At 38.1% G+C, this 12,039-nt stretch overlaps 1 protein-coding gene across 1 annotated transcript; it reads left to right on the forward strand.

Annotated features, from left to right (window-relative positions):
* The first annotated feature begins 3,960 nt into the window (after nt 1-3,960).
* On the forward strand, nt 3,961-10,847 carry LOC113335603 (putative disease resistance protein RGA4). The gene is made up of 3 exons (XM_026581626.1): nt 3,961-4,018; nt 4,273-4,481; nt 7,356-10,847. Exons 1-3 carry the CDS (start codon nt 3,961-3,963, stop codon nt 10,845-10,847), a joined length of 3,759 nt encoding a protein of 1,252 aa, XP_026437411.1.
* The last annotated feature ends 1,192 nt before the right edge of the window (nt 10,848-12,039 follow it).

The raw sequence follows: 12,039 nt of genomic DNA on the forward strand, positions 1-12,039 counted from the left end.
GAACTAAATGGTACGTTAGGGGTAAGATTAGAGCACTGACTAATTAACTGTCTTTGATTCAACGAACATTTTTACTTAGATTTTTTTAACAGAAACTACTAAGCAAGAGCCTAGTATTAAATAAACTTCACTTGTTATGCCTAGGCTACTCTAATTTGTTTTTTATGCATAGATTAATTTTATCTGTTATGCCTTAACCATGGTCTTGTACCTATAAAGTAGATTTGCCTAACCTTGTTCTTGCTTTTCAGTGAAAAAAGAACAGTATATGCTATGTATGGCGGGCAATGGAAGAAGGAACCAACTTTCATGTCAGTTGGTTGGACTATGGGAGGTTATGATATGGGAGGAAGCTTTATTGTGATTGAGAATGTTAGTATTAAAGAATTAACAGTTGATGGGATGTACCATGAGTGTAAAATTAGAGAAAAGAAATCGAGTGATCATGGTTACTTATTTAGATATCTCAAGAATGGTAAACTCTTTGAAGTAAAGTTTGATGAAGATTTAATTTCATGGTGGCATGATTCTGACAGGGATGACAGTGGAAGAATGTACTTGTACATATATTCTTTGAAGTTGAACCCAAGGAACAATGATAGTTTGGTAGGAAATTTGTTTAATTCTACGAAACCAAAGAAGAGTAGAATTTTGAGACATAGGGGTCCAAAGAATAATAGTACAAGAAAAACAAGGAAAAAAAATAGAAGACCTGATAATGAGATTAGTGAGGAGGAAGAGCAGTCAAGAAGGGATGACATATTTTGGGATATATTAGGTGAAGAAGGATTTGATAGTCAGGTTGTGGGCAATGAAGTCTATGAGCAGTTGGTTGAGTTTCACGGAGGTTCCGTGTCGAAATCCATAGGCAGTACTGATAATGACAAGGGTGAAGAAGTTGGTAACAAGAGTCCCTTTAAAAAAAAGGTGTGGTTGAGCTAGAAGGTGGGTTGACGCTAGATTTTAATGTAGATCCCGAAAATCTGCCAGAAGAAGAATTAGATCATATCCCTCAAGCTGGCACTCAGGGTGGCAGTCAAGTTAGTGAAGTGGTGCACCCAGATAACCCAATTGAAGATGCCATTCCAGCAAGTGAAGTGGATGATGTTCCGCTATCTGGTATGCATTATTATTGTTAAATGTTTAAGTTGTTATAAGTGTGCTTTATGTTTTTTAGTAGTTTTTTTTTGTAACAACAGGTGCAGATGGAGCCCCTGAAGTGGAACTGGATATTGATCACTTAGAGCCTGAAGAGGGATATCACAGTGATCAGTCAGATGATGATACAGAAGGTGAGCATGAGGATAACCCAGCAGCAAATGAAATTGAGCCACTATCTGTTGAAGAACTTACAAGATGTGTTGCATTCAAGGGTACTGGTGAAAAGTATGATGAACTTTATGAAGATGAAGCAAGTAGGGTGCAACCAAAGAAATTCGGTGGTCCATATAGTGAACTTTATCAAGGTATTAGCATTAAACATATGAATATTATGTTATTTGAATAATTTTCAACTATAATTACTAACATTGTCATTTACAGGTTTGAGATGGGGTACAATATATGAGGCAAGGAGGCATTTGAGAAGATTTGGTATCTTTTGGAGTTTTGAGATTAATTTTCATAAGAATGATTCTCATAGAATCACGGAAAAGTGCAAAAATGATTCTAAATGTGAATCGAAGGTGTGTGCTGGAAGGCAAAAGGATGGTCACACGATTAAGGTTAGATCATATGTAGCTAAACATACTTGTGATAACCCCCAGAGAGACGGGAATAGTATGGTAGATTGCAGGTAAGTTATGTTCCATTTAGTATGAACTTTTTGTTGTTATAACGTATTGGATTTTTGAAAATGCTTATGCCCGCTGCCTTATGTGTTCAGATTTGTAGCCGAAGAATTGGAAGACATTTTCAAGGCTCAAGGAAAGGCATACACAGTGAAGATGGTCCAAAATGAGGTGAGGAGAGTTTTTGGTGTGGGTGTTAGTTATCATACAGCATGGAAAGCAAGAGACAAAGCTTTGGAGAAAGTATTTGGTAAATATGAGGATTCCTACAAAATTCTTCCAGAAATGTGTAAGCACTGTTAGATAGGAATCCTGGATCTATTGCTAGCTGCTCTAGGAGTGATAGTGACAACAAATTTACAGGATTATTTATTGCACTTAGAGCTTCTCTTGATGGTTTTTTGAATGGTTGTAGACCTATCGTAGGGTTAGATGGCACTTTTCTGAAAGGTAAATTTGGGGGTTGTATCCTTGCTGCTATAGGATTAGATGGAAATAATGGGATGTTTCCCATTGCTATATATGTATGTCAGAGTGAAAATGGTGATAATTGGTTTAAGTTTCTTGAAATTTTGAAGAGAGAAATTATGTTTCAATCCTAAGAAGTTGTCCTTCATCAGTGATAAACAAAAGGGATTGTTGGAAGCAGTCGCAGACTTGTTCCCAGGGCATTATCACAGATTTTGCTTCAGGCATCTTTATGCAAACATGAAAACAGCAGGATTTACGGGGGACTGGATTCAACAGTTAGTATGGGGAGCTGCAAAGGCATACAAGCCTAGAGAATTTGATCAGTGGATGGATTTATTGAAGAAACATGACGAGGAAGCATATAAGTGGCTTATCAAGAATGATAAGCATACATGGGCCAGGTCTTATTTTGATGATGGGGCCAGTTGTGAACACATCACCAATAATTTCTCGGAATGCTTTAATAGCTGGATTCTGGAAATAAGAGATCTTCCTCTTGTGGCAATGATTGATAAATATCACTTAAAGTTGATGACTATTATGTATGAGAGACATAAATATGCCATTGAATATGAAAAGGGTGGTGATTTGGTGCCTAGGGAAAATAGGAATATAAAAGGACTGCTGCAGCATGTTCACAAGTACAGTATTAGTGGTGAAGCACCTAATGTTTACTAAGTTAGTGAAGATGGTGTACAAACAGATGGGAAGTAAATTTAAGTGAAAAAACTTGTGATTGTTGTTCATGGCAACAAACAGGGTTACCTTGCGAACATGCTGTGAGGGTATTGTATCCCGACGGTAGGGTGAAGTGGTCCGAGTAAGTCATTTTTGTCATTTACAAGTAACTATATAGTATGTCTCTTATGTCACTTCTGTATATATTTACTAAAGTTTATCTTTTTTTCGTTTGATTGACAGGTGGTGCACTGATTTTCACAAGCTAAGCCACTACAAGTTGGCTTATGCAGGTCATATTAGAGCAATGGTACCTCAATCAGATTGGTCAACTGAGAAAGAAGGTGAAGAAGTGAACCGTGATGAAGTGAACCCACCAGAAAAGGTTCCTGGACCTGTAAGGCGTAGAAAAAGGAGAATCAGAGATAGGGATGAGAACACTCCAATTTCTGATGTTCCACCAAGAAAGTGTAAAGTGTGTGGCCTCACCGGCCACAATAGGACAACTTGTGAAGACCGAAAAAAAGCTGCAGCTGAAGGAAGATTGTGGCGAGGGAACAAAAGAGCAAAGCTACCTAAGAGTAACACATTTTTCACAGTGTTTCAGATTTGTCTGTTTACTTGTTAGTTACAGTTGTTATCGAATATACCTTGTATTTTATTTTTAGGACTTCCCACAAACAGATCCTCAGATTTTGGAGGCACCAATGGAGCCACCATCGGTAAGACTAGCCAAGAGGAATGTGAAAAAAAACAAAAGTAAGGCTACTGCCACGCCACAGACTAGAGCTCCAAATAGCGTATCCAACAGGACTGAAAGTGGTACAATACCTATCAGAATAACAAGTAAGAACTTTGATGTCCACTTGTGATGTTCAATGAGAATTGTTGATGCGTTGATTTTGAATTCAATGTTTCTACTTCACTTGCAGAGAGAAGAAAAACTACAGATGAGGCTTCACCATCCTCTACAAATGCAGCTTTCCCCTCCACTATAATTGCAGCCTCACCGGCTACCTTAATGGGTACATCAACAGATAAATTACCAGTTTCCAAGAATGGAACAAGACTACCACAAAGTAAGTTTCTCACATAACTTACTACTTCTGTTTTTGTACGATTGTGACATATGGTTTGAGTTAAACGTGTAGATAGAGTGATTTCTTGTTAGTTACTCACTAGAAAAGCTCTATGTTTATTTCTTATCCTACTATTGCAGGAACTAATATCAAGATTAACTAGGCATTCTCTTGGTTTACTCAATGTAACAGTCATACTTTCTAGGCCCTTTTCAATTTGTTGATTATTTCTCAAAAATCACTTATGTTTACAGGGACTATACCAGCACCAAGGCCCCCATTCAGGGCAGGTGGTGGATCTTCTTCTTCGAATGGTGCAACAGTCGTCATACCTCACCCAGTTGTGCCACCAACTATGAGCAGAAAGGAACAAGTTGCAGCACAAGCAGCAGTGCACAACTATGCCTTGACGCATGGTGGGTTTCCAGGTTTTGGAAGGAAACCAACTAGACCTTTGCATCAAGTATTCAACACACAACAACCAACGAAGAAGAATAAAGATACGCATAACATTTAGGAAACACTATGATTAATATACATTATAAATTTTGGTACCGTTCGTCTTTTTAGGTTGATCATTTATGCACGGCTTCTGAAAAAATTAGACAGTTGCTCGCTTATTATTCTACATTTTAACTGTCTACAACGTACATGGCTTTTTAATTCTTACATATTTTTCCGATCAAAAAAAAAATTCATACAAATAGAAGTACTGTGTTAGAAGTACAGTTTTAGAACTTGGAGAAGAGGAGGCATAACGACTATATTTTGGAACAGATTTCAACCGTCCATACCATGATTTGATGAAGTCAATATGACGGTTAGAAAAATATCACACATTAGGGATAGTTTAGTAAATGTAGTTAAAATTCAAGTATTGTCGCATGTGTAGCGAGACAGGGTAAAATAGGTATATGAAAAATACATAATCACACGTGCGGGTCGCACACACTGCCCATGGGCGTTTTTGGTAGAAAAAAAAATAGGGGGAAAGTTGCTAACATTAATAATTTAAGGGGGCAAGCTCAATCACTAATTCATTTAGGGGGTAAACTCAATAACCCCTAATTTATTTCTAAATGAATAAAAATTTATACTCCCTCCGTTCCACTTTAGATGAGTGTTTAGGGTTATTTTTTTATTCCACATTACATGATAGTTTTCATATTTTTCCACAAAACTACCAACAATACCCTCACAATTTTTCTTGGAACCATAAGTTTATTTTTAAATACATTCATAGCAATTAATGTTTGAAGACTTTTTCAGGGGTATAGATAGAATTTTTTTATATCTCTCTTCATTTCTTAATCTACGTGAAAACTCCTAAAACATCATCTAAATTGGAACGGAGGGAGTATTTAAGAGGAGGTGTATATTTATAATATGCTAGGGGTATTTTTGAAGTGTTCCAAATCTGAGGGTATTTAATTAATATACCCGGCGTGTCCCCCTATATTAGGGCTGTCAATGGGTACCCGTTACCCGGAACCGGAACCGAGCGAATAAGGTCCGGTTCCGGGTCCCAAAATTGGACCCATTAACAAGTTAGGACCCGACGGGTAATTACCCGATTGGACCCGAATCTAACGGGTCTGAACGTGTAATACCCGATGGGTACCCGCGGGTAACGGGTACCCGGTTATTCATTCTTTTATCCCTCTTTTTAGCAAAATTACAAGTATTTTGCTAGTTTGGTTTTGAATTTTTTTTCTCATTTTTCATTTCTTCTTACATTTAATCTTTATTTAGTACATTAATAAAGAAATAATACCAAATTTTTATAGAAATAAGTTTGATTTAAGCAAAAAAAAGGGAAAGACATCAAAATTTTAAACTTTTATGTGTGTTTTCTTAATACCCAACGGGTACCCGGAACCGATGGGTACCCGGGGTTTTAAACAGGTCCGGTTCTGGGTCCACTAATTTAGGAACCGGACCCGGAATCGCTAGTAACCGGACCCGACTTTTATAAATAGGGTCCGGATCCGTTGATACCCGGGAGGATCCGGACCCGTTGACAGCCCTACCCTGTATAAACTAGATAGATGCTCTGCAAAATATTTTTGATTTTAGGCAAAAAATTATGTGGATATTAAGAAAGGAATCCTAGAACCACAAAGATCCATCCATAGAAATGTCTTGGAAACCCACGGATTTTGAAACGCACAGAGACCGTGCAAGTGGATGACCAAACATTTTTTCTCTATTATTGATGTAAAGTACTTCCTCCGTCCCTATTATATAGGTGAAATATTGGATTTTTTTAGTCCCAATAAATAGACGGAATTCTAATTCCAAGATGGCTTTTGACGTACATATCCCTATTTATGTTGTATGGGAAATTATATTGAGAATAAGACAAAGGATAAAAATAGAAACAAAAAAACATAAAAATTTATAAAAATCATATAATCTATTAATCTAACAGATTTCATCTTCTCCGCATGTATATTAGGAACGGGCGGAGTAGTAAACAATGGCAGTATAATGATAGCACTGATTGTAGGATCCACCGAAAAGTTGAACAGTTGGACTCCAATTCATGAAAAGAAGAAAACTATGGATATCAAAGCAATCGAAAGCAATAAACAAAGTAAGTGGGATTGACGGGTGGCTATTGACTAAAGATCTTTACGCATCATTGCTTACTAAGATATGGCAGCTATTCTATTATCGCTGTAAAGTACTCATGTAAACAATGGCAGCTATTGACCAAGACTTCTGGCTATAGTGGGATATTACAGTTTAACGATAGCACTGATTGTAGGGTCCACTGAGAAGTTGAACTCGAGTGTTCTTGGTACAAAGTAAGTGCGGATGGATGGCTATTGACTATTGACTAACGATCTTTATGCATTCTTGCTTAGTAAGAAGATCTTTATGGCAGCTATAAGTAGTGAGACTTAACTATGTAAATATAAATACATTGGAAATCTCAATACCTAGTATACCTTGATCACATTCAGTTTCTAGAATTACTCAGCTTCTTAAAATTTTCATCTTCATTTCTTAACCCTTCTTTTATCTTATTAACTGCTTTTTTCTAAATACAAATCAATATCTTGTGATGGCCGTTGAAGGTATTCTTAGCGGCGTCTTAAATGTATTAACGGAGACGGTGATCCCCGTCGTTGTTGCCCACAAGGCTGGTTTCGCTTGGAATCTCAAAGATGACTTGAAAAAGCTTCAAGACAACTTAGATATGATTCGTGCTAAAATAGCAGATGCTGAGGAGAAGAAAGAAGAGAGTAATCTGTTACGACTTTGGCTGTAAAAGCTTAACGACGTTGCTTATGATGCGGGTGACGTTTTGGATCACTTCTCTTTTGATCAGGCCGAAAGAGAGTGCTTCAAGTATAAGGCTCGTGATTTCGTTTCATCCTCCTCCAACCCACTTGCATATCGTCGTAAGCTAGCTAAGAAAATCGAGAAAATCAATAAACGAGTTGATGAAATTGCTAAAGATATGGAAAAGTTTCAGTTGGAAACTAGTTTTAACAGTGGTGATGGTGAAAGCAGTTGGCTACGAAATCGGCAAACTGCATCCGTCTTAATAGATTCTGAAATTGTGGGAAGAAATGATGATAAGAATAAGATTGTTGACATATTAACAAAGGCGACTACACCTTTGGAAAAGGTTCCTGTTATCTCAGTTGTGGGGATGGGTGGACTTGGGAAGACCACCCTTGCACAGCTCGTTTACAATGACGAGATGGTAACTAAACTTTTCGATCAAAGAATGTGGGTCTGCGTATCTTCAGATTTCGATGTGGAGATAATCCTAATAAAAATGATGGAATCCATCACTCTTGCCAAGTTTGATAGATTATCAAATTTCGACGTGCTGGTGAACAAGGTTCGAAAAAATCTCCAGGGGAAGAAATTTTTGCTAGTATTGGACGACTTGTGGAACGAGGATGTTGATCAATGGGAGATGCTCAGAATTCCGCTGATCGTTGGCGCTCAAGGGAGTAAAATATTAATCACCACACGTAACATGCAGGTTGCAGATATCGTGAAGGGGAGCATTTGTCCATACCAACTGGAAAAATTACAAGAAGATGAATGTTGGTCTATCATGGAGAAAATAGCATTTTCTCCCGGCGGAGCTGTAAAGACTCAAAACATGACAAGCATCGGAGAAGAGATTGCAAAAACGTGTTGCGGTTTACCACTTGCAGCGAAATCCCTCGGGAGTCTAATGCACTCGAGAAATAAAGAACAGGATTGGTTGTCGATTAAAGAAACTGGCCTCTGGAATACACAACAAGGACAATGCGAAATCAGACCAATACTGAAATTGAGTTATGATAACCTGTCGCCTCGTTTGAAACAATGTTTCTCTTATTGCTCCATCTTTCCCAAAGGTTGGGAGATTAAAAGAGAAACTTTGATACATATGTGGATGGCGGAAGGATTCTTGGAGTCATCATCGAATGCTGGATACACAAGACCGGTTGAAGAGATCGGAGAAGAATATTTTGATAGTCTGGTGTGGAGTTCATTTTTGGATGCGGTGCAAAAGAATGATTTAGATGACATAATCACGTGCAGGATGCACGATCTTGTGCATGATCTTGGACGAGATTTTGCCAGTCGTGAATATGCAATATCAGATGAGGACTTATCGAGAAGATGCTACAATGCCTTGAGTGAACCGAAGACGGTGCGGACATTTGTCATCGTTGAACCAAATTCTAACCTTTTATTACACCCCTTCTCATTGTTGAAAGTGCGTGTGCTACACTGTGGTCGTGCGACAGAAAAAGGCAGTGAAATGATTTTAAATCTGGCTATTGGTAAACCGCATTTAAGGTACTCCCATGACGATATAGATATTATCGGCATGATGCATGGTGGTCATTCTTCCATCAGTACACTTTACAGTTTGCAGACGTTGGTATTTAGCAGGTGTACCTCTGTCCCAATTCATCTTCAAAACATTGGGTCTTTGAAAAATCTAAGGTTCCTTGACATTTCTTCTTCAGATATTAAAGAACTGCCTGATTCTGTCGGTAGTCTATGTAACTTGCAAAGATTAAATCTCAGTCATTGCAAGAGCTTCACCACCTTTCCCAACTCTGTCAGTGGTTTGCAGCATCTAAAGTTTCTTGATATGTCGTTTACACCTATCGAACAACTACCTGGCTCCATCGTCAACCTTCGCAGTTTGCAGACTTTAGACGTAAATAGCTGTGAGAAATTACAATCCATACCGGAGTATGTCACGAGTCTTGCTAATCTGAGGATATTTAATTTCAATAACTGCCCATTACTTGAAGCATTACCTGAAGATTTCGGAGCATTAACACAGCTAAGGTCGCTTGACCTAGAGCATACTGCGATCAAAGTACTACCCGATTCTTGCGGCAACCTGTTCAACCTTGAGTATGTGGATCTTTGGAGGTGTGAGCTTCCTAAAGATGTAACAAACTGGAGTAAAGTGAGAAAGTTTTATTCCAAAGGCAAAGGAAGAACACCAATGGGTATAGGAGAACTAGTTTTTCTGCGACATTTGACATACAAAGTTGGGGAAAACGTCATCAACGAGACTGAACGTAATGAAACAGGCATTGAAGAGTTAGCAAACCTTAACAACCTTGAACGTCTATTTATTATTGGCTTTGAGAAGGTGCAGGACCCAAAAAATGAAGAGAGAGCAAATTTGAAGGAGAAACAAAAGCTTCGTGTGTTAGAACTATGTTGGACCGGAATAGGAGAAGAGGAAGAAGAAGAAGACTGGATTCATTTTGAGGAGTTGGGCATTCGCATCAGTCGTTGGTTCCTGAATAATTTTCTAGCAATTGAAGAACTCCAACCTCCCACGAGTTTGAGTAGGTTGCATATCTATGACTTCATGGGTCCGGACCTTCCCACCTGGATGTCTGTTCCATCTTGTCTTCAAAATTTGGAAATTTTGTGGCTTGTAGGCTGCAAAAATATTATACAACTTACAGCAGGTATTGGGCAGCTCCCACGTCTCAGGTGTCTGAAGCTGTCAACAATGCGTTTGAAGAGTTTAGATATTGGTGAATTTCCTTCATTAACTAGTATCCTTCTTAGTGATATGCCCTTTTTAGAAGAATTGGGTTATTACCATTGTCTTCAGGATCTGATGATTAGTGGCTGCAAACGTTTAACAGAAATTCCTTCGTTTCCTTCTCTGACGAATTTGGAATTAGGGAATAATATCAGCCAGAATTTTGTATGCTCAGTTGGGAGAAGCCTCACATCTCTCACAACCCTATTTTTGGATAATATCGATCGGCTTGTATTCTTCCCGATAAGCATACTCGAAAAGAATTCTAATCTTCAAGATGTGCGAATTAATGGGTGTAGTCTGTTTCAAGGCTTTGGTATACAACTTGATGGTTGGGAAGAGGACGTGGTTGCATTGTGTGCGCCTGAAATCTACTGCTGCAGCAGTACCTCTCTAGAGAAATTGGCTTTGATGCATTGCCCGGTTCTTAAGTTTCTTCCAGATTTACGTGGATGGACTTCTATTCAGAAATTAGGGTGCAGTCAGTTTGAAGAAGAGGAGGTGGCTGCGCTGTGTGAGCCTGAAGTCTACTCCTACAGTACCTCTCTTAATAAATTGGTTTTGATGCATTGCCCAAGTCTTAAGTTTCTTCCAGATTTTCGTGGATGGACTTCTCTTCATACATTAGCCGTTTGGAACTGCCCACAAGTGGAGGAGTCTTTAACCTATGATCTCAAAGAACTCTCTTTTCTTAAAGAACTTGGAGTTGATTTTATTCAAAAAGACGTGCAGCTGCTACATCCATTTGAAGGGGTGATGAATTTGATGCTTTTCAATCATAGATGAGCTAAACCTGGCTGTAGCCCCCCTTATTATTCATAAATCTTAGCTATTTAACCTTAATTCTAAGGAGATTTATTAGTTACTCCACCAATTTCGTTAGTTTAGTCCAGCAATTCCAGAAACTCTGATAGCATTCGATAAATCGAATGTCTACATTGTATTGAGACGGTTTTGATAATCAATTGATTAAGAGAAAGATATCTGAATTACAGGACAGACTCAGGATATACAGCTATCATTCTCGACACAAGTCTCTCTTACATTTCTTACGTGCGGCACATACTAAGCTCATATAGTTTGCACACACACACTGACTCACACACGCATACATACTCATGCTATTACCCTCCCTCAAGCTCAAGGGGGCTTAGCCAACTTGAGATTGCACACACACACTGACTCGTACACATCCATTCTATTACAGACCATAAGAAGAGGCATCAATAACTGAAGTTGCAGCAGTTGTTGGTGAAGCAGGTGACAAATTGAATGATGCAGCAGTGTAATACAAGGTAGTGCAGTAGTTGATTTACAATATGAGGTGTAGCATTGAATCATGGGCTTGTACATAGAGTGCTTACAAAGCCCAAATTGGCTATACTTGGCTATTTGATGTTTATATTAGGCCTAAGTGAGCCCAACTTTGGTGTGAAATATTAGGGTACAAACAGCTTCCAACCAAAAGTTATGTAAGATTCTTTTTAGTTTTGTAATCTCCAAACACGATTACGATGATTACAATAATTAATTTTCTTAATCTTTGTGCAAAACCAAACAAGCATATTCTTTAAAAACAAAAGGAGTAATTTATTACTTTTATCTCCTTATGTCAAAGAAGATGCAATAACAAGTATAAGGTCCGCAAGAAGTGTAATCTAGATCTACAAAAACTGTATACATGATACCAAATTAATCATATTTCAATAAATAATATATCAAATCAACATGACCTGTTTGTGTTGTTTCCTATGTAGGGTCCAAATATCGCACACACATATTTTGTGAGTGTGCGAGATTTGTTCATTTGTGAGTGAGTGAGATTTGTTCATTGAGATTCCAAAATAGGGGCCTTCTTAGCTGTATATGAGCTGTCATCCACTATGTAAATACATATATAAAGAGAAAGGCAGGAGAGAGAAAAGGAGGGATAATTATTATTTTTCTTTATCATCTTCTTCCCCAAAAATTAGAGAGC

Source organism: Papaver somniferum, unplaced genomic scaffold (genome assembly GCF_003573695.1).
Source record: "Papaver somniferum cultivar HN1 unplaced genomic scaffold, ASM357369v1 unplaced-scaffold_15, whole genome shotgun sequence".
Lineage (NCBI taxonomy): Eukaryota > Viridiplantae > Streptophyta > Magnoliopsida > Ranunculales > Papaveraceae > Papaver > Papaver somniferum.

Bases quoted from the DNA above. Each gene is read 5' to 3' on its own strand.
- LOC113335603 (XM_026581626.1), top strand. From the start codon at position 3,961: ATGGGTACATCAACAGATAAATTACCAGTTTCCAAGAATGGAACAAGA. The intron at 4,019-4,272 runs GTAAGTTTCTCA...TTATGTTTACAG, and splicing joins TGGAACAAGACTACCACAAA to GGACTATACCAGCACCAAGG. The intron at 4,482-7,355 runs GTATTCAACACA...TCTTTTGATCAG, and splicing joins CAACTAGACCTTTGCATCAA to GCCGAAAGAGAGTGCTTCAA.